This window comes from Eucalyptus grandis, chromosome 5 (genome assembly GCF_016545825.1).
Source record: "Eucalyptus grandis isolate ANBG69807.140 chromosome 5, ASM1654582v1, whole genome shotgun sequence".
Lineage (NCBI taxonomy): Eukaryota > Viridiplantae > Streptophyta > Magnoliopsida > Myrtales > Myrtaceae > Eucalyptus > Eucalyptus grandis.
In genome coordinates, this window is record NC_052616.1 from 40,784,531 (window position 1) to 40,795,993 (window position 11,463).

At 38.4% G+C, this 11,463-nt stretch overlaps 1 protein-coding gene across 1 annotated transcript; it reads right to left on the reverse strand.

Annotated features, from left to right (window-relative positions):
• Positions 1 to 1,109: 1,109 nt before the first annotated feature.
• Positions 1,110 to 3,779, reverse strand: LOC104446960 (ankyrin repeat-containing protein ITN1). The gene is made up of 2 exons (XM_039314178.1): positions 3,176 to 3,779; positions 1,110 to 2,131 (listed from the first exon to the last, which is right to left on the reverse strand). Exons 1-2 carry the CDS (start codon positions 3,740 to 3,742, stop codon positions 1,349 to 1,351), a joined length of 1,350 nt encoding a protein of 449 aa, XP_039170112.1. The 5' UTR covers positions 3,743 to 3,779; the 3' UTR covers positions 1,110 to 1,348.
• Between the last annotated feature and the right edge of the window lie 7,684 nt (positions 3,780 to 11,463).

Consider the following 11,463-nt stretch of genomic DNA (forward strand, 5'->3'; position numbering starts at 1 on the left):
ACATTTGTTTAAATATTTTATCTAGTCAATAACAATTTATTACAGAACAATATGCAAGAAATCAAATTAACTTACCACTGAGATACATAGTTTGGTTTCATTTAGATATATTAATTAAGCTGACTTTAAAATTTTCTTTTTGCTAATAAAAGACATATCAACGCGGCTTCTTAAATTTGACATTAAGTTCTTCTACAAGAGCTTACTTTAAGTTTTCCTAAATGGAGAATATTGTGATTATTTAAACAACAAAAGTATCCATTAATTTAATTGTTGAGATATCTAGAAATTTAAACTTTTAATGCTAATGCTAATACAAAAGCAACAACAGGAAAAAGGAAAACTTGTTAATCCGACATTCTAGCCGCGCACACAAAGAGAGAGAGAGAGAGAGAGAGAGGCGTAATTCCTGGTGGAATCTTCTTCTTTTTGCAATCGAAATAAACTTTACCTTAAATGACAACTCTGCTAAAAAAAATAAAGTCAAGTCTGCTCTAAATTTTTTTCTTCGTTTTATAAAAAAATCAACTTTCACTTAAATCTTAAATCTAGTTTTGTAGACTTGAAATCTTAATTGTCCAACATGACTATTCCACATCAACAATAAATTCACATCGCTTGCTAGCTGAATTTAAATCACTATCCATCATCTTCTTTTTTGAGCTACAGCTTGAAAAATAATGGTGAAGCTATTTATAGTCTTCTTCACTTCACCGGCAAGTAAAAAAGATCTCCAGATTAAATCTTTGTGGCCAACCTCCACTATTTTGTCATAATATGAAGTTGTGGATATTACTCACTCAAAAGGCTTTTCAAATGTGTTTTTACTAAACGACATTTCTCTCAAAGTTGTTTTTCAAAGTATATTTTACCAAACGACCTTTGCATTTACCCAAAGTCCTTTATGCTAAACTACTTTGCATTTTCATGATGGACTTTCAAAATACTAAATCAAACGCACCCATAATCCTTACGATGATTTTCCTTAAGCGTAAAATTTACAGTTCCACTGGAACAAATTTCCTTAATTGTCAATTTCAGGTTACAATTATTAAAATTGATCCAACAGCTAAGAATTTTGGACTTTGAATCCAACAAGTCATATTGTAACTGCCCCAAATCAATTCAAGTAAAACAACAATCCATTATACATCTAAACACCGTATTTTAAATAGATTCAACACGCTTAATGTTTTCACAAGCACATACCATACTAGAATGCATCATAGCTAAGTTGTCCAATCAGTGCACCGAACAACATATGCACCGTATAACATCTCCTCTTGCATAGCGTTGGGGCTCAGGGTGCATCTTCTAGAACAAACAAATTTGCAGCGATATACAACCACTAAACCGTAAGACCCTCTTGGTTGTGTTCTGTTGAGGCTTTGCGTACAAATTTTAGGACTTTGCGTACTAATTTCCGGATTAAGCGAACAACGTGCCATAGGAAAAGAAGAGCCATCAATCCGAGCCATGCCAGCACTGCCCATCCAATTGCGTCAACGAAAGTTTCCAGTTCTTTCGGCGGTGTGAAGACAGAAAAAGAGATGGCATAAGTCGCCGCCATGAAGGTTATCGCAATCCATGTAGTCAGCATTGCAATCCACGTGGTGATACGACGCTGCCTTAGAGGAAGACCACTTACGAGAAGCATAATGATGCTAAGCGATGCGATGAAGCTCACAGTGTTACATATTACAAAAGACTTGTAACGAGATGGGTACCTATCTGCCATTATGGACTCACCCGCAGTATGTGCCTTAACATCCTTCTCGCCTGGGAAATCTTCTTGCCAAAGGCCACCAGGCGGGGTAATACTGGTTTGGAATGCCATGGTTGCTAGCAATGTCGCTACCACCATTAGCGTCTTATGCATACTGTTTTGCCACTTTCTCTTTTGTTCCCTTTTGTCCTCTTCTCCTATAGGTGAATGCAAGGTGGTGACCGTGTTATTTTCATAGACTAATCGTTTGGATGGCTCATGATTCTCTAAAGTTCGAGGAAGAGAATTCTTAATCTCCGAGGTTCTTCCCGTGCTTTCGCCTTGTGCTAATAGGCCGAGTGCTGTGAGACCTCTAGAGTTAGTAATGTTCGGATTTACTCCTTTCTGAAGCAGGAAGACTATAGTCTGCAAAGGATTAACAACATAATGTACCAATTGGAGTCAGATTTGAACTAGACAAGCCCATGTTATATCTATTTCAAAATGAACCTTGAAACAACTGTTTTTTCAGTCTTGTAGTGTTTGTGAATATTATCTGATGCCTTCACAAGGGAAACCCATCCCCTATTGAATCTATTCTGATATCTCTAGTTTTTTGTTCCTTCTGATCTAGATAAAATTAGCATGAAAATAGTGTGAAGTGTAAAGTTGTCATTTATTATCGGTGCTAATTATTTTTTTTTTTCCAAATATCATAACCTTCAATGATTTATAAATGGAGGCCATTTGGCTTTCAAAAATTTCTAGGACACTTAGATATCCTAGAAAGGAAAATAACACAAATAGTCCATTTACTTTGACCCCATGAGGCAAAAGTGGAATCTTATTTAATGTTGTATTGGGTTGATATTCCTGCTATTTTAGTTTCCTTATTTATTAAAAAAAGGAAAAAATTGAATTTTTAATCTATCAAAAAATTAGGAACGAGATTTAGAGTAATATAACTACAAAAATTCTATATATATATATATGATTATTGTTGTTGAATATTATTAGGAAAATACTCATTTTAAAGTTGAAAGGATTATGTATCCAATATAACTCTAACCTTTTTACTATTATAGAGATTATAAGTTAAAATACACTAAAATGGAACTATAGTAATATTTGACAAGGTAAAGAGATAATAAAAAGACAATTTTTTTTTTTTATCAATTTGGGAACTTTGATTGAAATGAAAAGATATTCTAAAATCTAGGCAATTATGCCATTGTGAAAATTTGTAAATTGTATCAAATGACTTATTTGACTTTGTTATGAAAAGTTGAGAGACTATATCAAATAAATTGAAATTTGGGGACTAAATCGAACATTTATGAATTGTTTAAAGGATCATGTCAAACAAATTATTAGTGCAAAGATGTCATTACATCCTAAAACCTCCTTTTTTGGTTGATAAGCTCCTTGAATTTGACTAGTACAGAGACTTGGTTGGTTGGGTGAACATACCTTAGTTTGTCTATCTGAAGCAGCCAAATGCAAAATTGTGTTGCCATATTCATCCCTCAAGTTGATGAACTGATCATCGCCCAAGATATCCATCAAAAGCTTCAAAGCTTCAAATCTGTTATGCTTCATGCATAAATGCAAGATTGTCTGGCCATGTTCGATGACACTATGGGCTGCATCGGGTCTTGCTCTAACCAAGAATTCCAACACATCCACATGGCCTTTCATGGCTGCAACATGAAGAGGGTTTCTTTCGTATTTGTCACGGACGAAACATATTTCAGGGTTGACTCTTAACAAGTTTGTCACTATGTTAAGGTACCCTTTTGCTGCTGCAAGATGAAGAGGCGTAGATCTCTGAGAATCTTGCTCTCTTGCTAGCTCAGCCTTCCGAGCTAGGACCTCTTCCACGAATTCCAGGTGCCCGAGCATGGCTGCGATGTGCAGAGGAGTCTCAGTGTGATTCCCGATCATGATTCGATCAAGAAGTAGCTTATCTTTTCCAAGCAACTGACGCAAAGAATGCACATTTCCTTTCACAGCGGCTTCGTAAATTTCAGACTCCATGTTGGGCTCTCTAAAATGGGACTTTGGGAATATTAACTACTCCATTTGGGGCTTGACTATATACTGACGCCAAGCCACCATAGGAATGGTTTTCTCATTTAGATGAAACGCCTCGGATGTTTCGGAATACAAACGCTTGGTAGATGTCGCTGGCAGCTCTATAGACCTAGTCATTCTTGGCAGCGCAGACCGGTCATGTACATTAAAAAAGACCGCAGTCTCTTCTTTGTCTTTGCTTGTGTGTAAACGAATTATAATTTGTTCGAAAGTCCTCGCTGTAAATTGCACTGACGATTCCCTTGATTGTCGCTTCTATCGCATTGCTTAATTGCAACGATGTTCTTCCCTCAATCCACGACCAGACTTTTTTGGCACAATCCTCAGACGTGATCCTGTTATAGTCTTATTTGAGCCTACACATTACCTAATCCTTTAGCAAGATTATTCAACTTTCTGGATTGTTGGAATTTGTGAATAGTCTAGCATGCAGAAATATCTGTGAATACTAGAGAACACTATATGTATCGTACGAGAAATCTGATCTTGGGAGGAAGGTAAAGTTTGTGGTTCTAGCTTAGTTAGAGTTGGCAATTGTGGTAAAAATCTTCTGAGGCAGTGGATGTGCTCTTTAGATAGAGCTTGGATTGATCGTGGAGATAAGTGGGGATGAGAGCTTATAAAGCTTTTATCTCTTAATGTACTCCGCCAACGTCTTTTGTAAAATCATTTCTATAAAATAATAAAATAATATTTCCTCCTCCCATATCATTCAACAAACGGCTATCTCCTTATTCCTTGTCCTTCTCTGCCAAATATCTCGCACATACATATACACTTGTACATTCAAATTGCAAACTATCAAGTAGTATCAACATCACGCTTCCGCAAATCAGCAATTCTGTTAGGGCGATGCTTGAAACGAGTGATAGCGTCATTAGTGCATTAAGTCTTTCCACCGAAATAGTCGCAAATGATTTCAAGCTAGCAAAAAAGTTAAGCACAATGAGAAAACAGCAGTCTTGCTTTCCATTTTGCCCATTTTTGTTTGAACAGCGGTGTGTTTTTATGCATGTCGTGGGTCTACGAAAAGAATCATATACTTAGAGGTTTGATCAGCAAAAAGAAATGATCGTAAATTGGAAAAGGGAAAGCCAAAGTAGTCTGAATCAATTTGCCCTACTAAGATCTGTCCCGGAAAGTAAGAGCAAGAAAACCAAGTCATGTGACAAATTAAGCATGTTACATACCCGGATCACTTGCTCCCCTGCATTCAGAAAATATTGCGAAGAACTTTTGAGAAAGTCCCGATTCTTCCTCTCATGACCTATATAGAAATTTCATTGGCACGTGATCTTTTTATTTTGACATTCAAACTTTTAACAACAGAGGTGGCGAGCAATGTACATTAGGAGGATGGAGAGCCGCGGCGCCCATTGCTGGGGACGTATTAAGGCATGTTTGGTTGGGCGACCCCATGCTGTGGATTTTGATCCTGTCCATCATTTCGATGGCTACGGTGAGGACTTCTCTTATGTCACTATGTTCAGCAGCGTATTAGCCCTTCAGAGCACACATCTGAAAGCATTAAGTTTTATTTTCCCCTTCTAATCTCGAGACTTCAAGCAGGTGCCCAGCTGCATTGGCCTCTTCATGGATGGTGTTATAGCTAAAACTATCACCTAGAGGGGGATGAATAGATAACTATGTGGGAGTGAAAGAATTTAAACAAATATTGCAACAAGACAACTTCTGGTAAAGTGGTCAAATCTTGCCGGTATATAATTCTATCACAATAAATAAAAGGAATAAGAGATAGAGAACTGCACACAAAAATTTTAGTGGTTCAGCTTTTGCAAGCTTGCGTCCATTCTCTCGCGCTACAGCCAATTGGCGGGAATCCACTAATAAGAACTAATCGAATGTTACAAGATCTGAGCTATCTAGGCTCAAGCTCGTGTGTATCACTCCTCATACACTCTTGACCTCTAATTGGTTACACAATGATCCTCACAGAGACGAATGTATAATATTACAAAACACTCTTCAAACTTTGAAATTAAAAGCTTCGAAATTCTCACGAATGCAAATTCTATTTCCTTCAACTTTGAAACCTCCTCTTATACTCCTTCTAGTCCAAGTTGACCATTGGATATATCTCTAGGAGGATTATCCAGCCAATCTACCCATTGGTCTTAGATTCGGTTGAGAAGATCTAATTGCTTTAGGACTGCCGAGAGTGGAGCTTCCTATATGTTCTACTGCCCATATAACAGTTCAAATTTCCAAAAATTGGGTGTTTATGAATGGAAAGAATGTTTTGTCTTTAGTGAGAAATTCCAGGAAGGTTGAATCTCCATTAATATTAGGAAGATTTTTCTTTTGAAACTCTTTATAAATATGGCAAAGAATTTAACCAGTCGCCACTAGCTGTTGCATGAGTGTATATGACTCCTTCCCAGCTGTTTGACATAATATGTAAGGAATGAAGAATAAATCATGACTATGATTCTGATTGACATCGTCTGATCATGTCTAATTGAACTTTCCACCTGAAAATAGTTTATAATAGAATCAACTTCGCTAAGTTTTGTCAGTCATCAAAACAGCTTAGGGAATGTTTTCTCAACAATCTCCCCCTTTTTAATTATGAGAAAATTTATTCAAGCAAAACTTCTTAAAGAGATAAAAAAAAAAATTTGATATTTAAATTGCTCTTGATTAAAGTCAGATATGAAAATGATGCGTAGTTAAATCATAAGAATATTTAAATGAAAATTTGGCAAGATTCTTAAAGCTAAAGCTCTGAAAATAAAAGATAAGGGATAAGAACAATTTATAACTAGTCCCCTTAACTTTTGCGATGTTCAGAGTCTTTGAAAAACCTCTGTAAGTAACATTAGTGCAATAAAGTTTGTATCTTCAGATCTGTTGGTCCTTCTTCGCCTTTTTGTCAAAAATAAAAAAGATACTAGATATAGCATAATATAATAGACAAACCAAAATATGAAGGTTAGTCCAACAAAAAAAGATCTACAAACATTACAAATCAAATGACAAAACAATCAAAACTTCGAGAAATAATGCAAACATAGAAAATTATTTGGAGGAGGATGGTTGGTTTGGGTCAAGGTCTAGAATGGGAGTTGGAGATGGAGCCGAAGTAGGAGATGAAAATCTGTGTTTTAAGGCAGTTAAACAAGAACATAGTACTACATATTATCCAGAATATGCTCGATTATTGTCATTATGTTGTCCAACGCTTCAACCTGAGTTCTGAGAAAGATAGTTAAATTCTTCAGCTCGTTCTCCATCCTGTCCTTATGCTCTATCATTCTGAGTTGAGTCCGCAGAAACAGCTTGTCTTCAGTGCTATCAATAGCAAGAATTCTTGAAGGGTCAGTTTCTAATGCAAGTTTCATCACCATATTGATGTTATCTTGCCTTTGTCTAGCAGTTTTAGACTCCCTCTCAACACTTGCAACTCCTTTCCCTTTATCCTGAACAACCAAGTCAGAAGAATGAGTAGGATTAGCAATTTGCTCACTAAGTAAGGCCAGGAGTTCCAGCGGGGATGAAAGGTAATTCAACAACAGGAGCATCATCAACAGTAGGTTTTAGAGCCAAATTGGTGTCTACACGGATTTCTTGAGAATCTAAAGATCAGGAAGAGCCTCAATCATTGCATTAGGTAATTCTCGACCTTCTTGGACAACATTGGCATTGTCAACAACTCCTTTCTTAGCAACATTTGTGGAGTCTGTGGGAATGTTTTTAGGTAGAGGCTCAATAAGATATTTGGCATGATCAAGCTCCCCTTGGATTGATGTTATAATTTGAGAGGATTCAGCTTCAACAACACCTATAATTGAGACTAAACCCTACTCTCCAACAATGATTTGGTCTTGAGTAGGTGCCTGATGCTCAATGATGTCTTGGTCTCTAGCAGACTCCTGATGCTCAGCAATATAGTCAACACTCTCTAAGTCTTGAGTGAGATCAACAGTGACATCCTAATTTTCCAATTTTGTTTTCAATTGAATGAGTCAAGCTTTTCATTGATGCGCCTATAGCATTTTTCTCTGAGCTGATCACTCACAAGATAACTAATCTATTTAGTGAAGACGTTAAAGTATTTTAACACATTAGACTTGAAAATTCGACCAAGAATCGACTGCTTGACTGTGCTAATTGGCAAAGGTCAAGATGGCACTATCAAAATTCATTAGAGATCGGAGATAGGTTGGTTCAACTGATGTATGTGATTGAAGTGTGGGTGATTCCACCTAATTGCAAAATTCTCGTCGAACGACACTAAACTGATTTTTCTATCATTTCTATATCTTGTGCCCATATTTGAAACCTCAAGATTTTCACGACAATTTAGAGTTGCCAATGAGTCGAAGATGCACAATGTGGCTAAAAAATAATCGACCACGGGTCAATTAAACTAAAAATTCCTAAAAGCTACTCGAAAGGCTTGGTCACGCTAAAATCGCGCCCAGTTGAAATTAACCGCAAATTTAAACCCAATTTCAGAAATTGAAAGTTTTGCCATGTCACAATTCATTTTAGGAATGTTGACTCATCCTTCGAAGATTTTTTTGCAAATCCGAGATTTCGGTGAAAATTCAAAGTAATGATATTTTGGACCGAAAAATTCGAGGGACTGTTTTTTGTCGTAATTTCGGCCATCAAGTTGGTTCAATTGATGAGGAAAAATCATGAGATGGATGATAGCACATTAACTGAATTTTTGGACTCCAATTTGAGCTCAATTGGAGAAGAATTGAAGTGGATTTCGAGGGAAATGGTCCAAAATTCGTAGGCCAGGGAAGAACAACATTTTGGACCTCTTCAATGGCTTATTGGGGAAGTATTGTGAAGGAAAAGAGGCAAGGGATAGGGCTGATGGCTAGTGGGGACAAGTGATGATGAAATGGATAGTTTGTGAAGACTTTTGGGGTATATTGGGTCCCCATTGGCAGCTGCTACCTTCTTCTTCCTCTACTTCCCTCCTTTCTCCATTGTTGAGTGTTTTGAAAGCTCAAATAAATCCAGAGAAACCGAGCCAAGTAGCCCTTGCCCGTCGACCACCCCCTGCTATCGTCCGGGTGCCATCACTGTCGCCTGCGAGTTGCGCACTGCCTGTCCACCTGTTCGCGATCATCACACGGTCCATTGCCATCGTCCGCTCCCAGGCCGTCGACTCGAGCTCGCCTAGCTACCATCCATCACCATCTAGCCGCCTCCGCCTCCGTCGCCCGATGTAGCCATTGGCCCATTACTGCCCGCCTGGTTTGTTTTTAAGCCACCATAGCCAAGCCAAGCCAAGCCGCCTCCTTCAGCCGCGACCAAAGGCCAAAGCTCAGCCCAGCTAAGGACTTCTAGGCCCATTTTAAGGCCCGTCGGGACCTCTGTTGGTGTTGCTGCAGGCTCGAGTGTTGCTCGCCTCCGCGTCGCCATTGCCGTGGACTCACCGGCCCGCTAAACCGATGAGTTTACTTGCTAAACTCTGCTTATGGAGTTAATGATACTTAGTGGATAATTAGTTTAGGCTAATTAGGGATTATGTGGTTAGTTAGTTTATATTGGTAATTTAATGGTTTAATTATGCATGTTGGGTGGTTAGAATAGACTAATTAAGGGCTGGATATATTGTACTATTTATCTAGATAGGTTCAGAAATTTTCTAGGCCTATTTAGGTGGTTAGATTAGCAATTCCGGCCTAAGTTGGTATTTATTGTATTTAAATTGCATTATTGAATTATTTTTGTAATTTATTTAATTATTTATTATTTTCCAAAAATTATACCGGGATAGTCGATGACTGGAATTTCGTGCTAATTGCAGTGGTGTACTTAGTTTATGCAATTGAGTGTTAATTTGTGCAAATTGAGTGGTGATTTGAATTTTGGTTATTTATTCCAAAATTGTAAGATATTTAATTAGAAAATCTCAAGTGTCGGGTTTTAACACCGAAAATGGTTTTAAAGACTATATCAATTAGTGGGATTTTAAAAGGAAGGGTATCAATTTTTCTGGTTTAAATTGATAGTGTACCCACACACGATTATTTTACCGTGTATTTTTACTATGAAGAAAAAAGGCCAAGTTCACTATTTTAATCGAGGCATTTGAGTGCAATGCACGGTGCCCTTGGTCTAGATTGAATGATCGTGTGTTGGTTAAGAGAACCCATTCCTGAAGTGAGTCGGGTGGACGTGCCCCTATACGGGACGTCCCTCATCAACGGATGCTAGTAGCAGTAGATTCTGGACTAATGCTCCTTTGTTGAATATCGTCTCATGTAGACGTTGTCGTGCTCAGTTGGGTGAGACGATGCCTGGTTACGCCAGAAGACTGCCGAACGTCGAGTAGGTCCCGTTGGGCCATGATTAAAAATTGGAATGCATGTTGGGTGAAATTGATGTGCTTGATTATGGGACAAAATTGTATGATATAGTATGAAACGTGTCATAACAATTTGGCCTTACAATCAGACCCTTGTATTTACTGAGATGAAAGTGGTGGTGTTCCAATTGTTGAGTTTGATTACTGTATATGGTTGTGTATTTGAATTGTGCTGACCTATAGGGAGGATTTGAGATAAGGTGAGTCTCTGTGATTGTGTGGTTGTGTGATTAGGACACCCCTAGGCGTATTTTCTTCCTAGTCAAAGTTCAGGGGGTGGACTTGCTGAGACGTTGTCTCACCCCATCGTGGGCTCAATCTTTTCAGGTCCTTAGATGGCGGCCCCTCCGGTACATTATAGTTAGCCTCGGAGGGTTACTAAGCTGATTACTGACTTCCCTAGTCCCGAAGGCCACTAGGTCTATGAGCTCGTAGTGACCACCATCTAGGTCAATGAGGGCCTACCTCAGAGGGTACCTCATCGATTTAAAGCGTCGTTTTGCCGCAAGCTCAATGAATATAGAGTTGGTCCCCTCTAGGGTTTTGAGATCCCTGCTGTGGTAGTCGATGCTGCTTTTAGCGAGGGTGCAGCTAACCCTCTTGATGGTGCTGTGGTGGACCCGGCGCCCCCGGAGCCTATGGAGTCCAAAGGATCGATGAACATATCCGGCTAGTGGGTCGTGGGACAATTTCCTTTTTGAGGGCCGACCTTTTTGGTAGACAGACTAGTTTTGTATATATTAGTTTGTTTATAAGAGTGTGTTTTGGTTGTGAATTTGTTATCCTGCTTTTCTATCCCATGTTGTTTACTGTCAGGAGATTTTTTTTATTCGCTTCTACATGTGCAATAAAATAAATGGGTCGGCGACACATCCTGGAACGTTGCAATTTCATCAACCATCGAGGGATGTATGCACACTCGAGGTTCGGGGCGTGACATCAACATTTATCATGCTAACTTGATCATCAGTTAGTTGGAGTCAATCCTCAACATCCTTTTGTTGTTGTTCTATAGTAATGACTTCCTCTGTCTAATCAATTGCTATTCCTATCCCTATTTCTCCTTTTGCTTCAATTGCTTCTTCAACATCATCTTCAGAGTTAAGTTGATATGCATCATTGATATCATCCAAATAAACCGTGTCTTCTTCTGACTCTAGCCACTGCATTAAGCCTTTATAGAAAGACTTGAGAGGTTCGTCTCTGTTCAGCAATCCTTCTTCTCTTGATGGGATGATCAACTGGGTCTTACACAATTTCATTGACATCTACTTTCAGAAGTCTATCATTTTTATTTTTCCAACTTTCA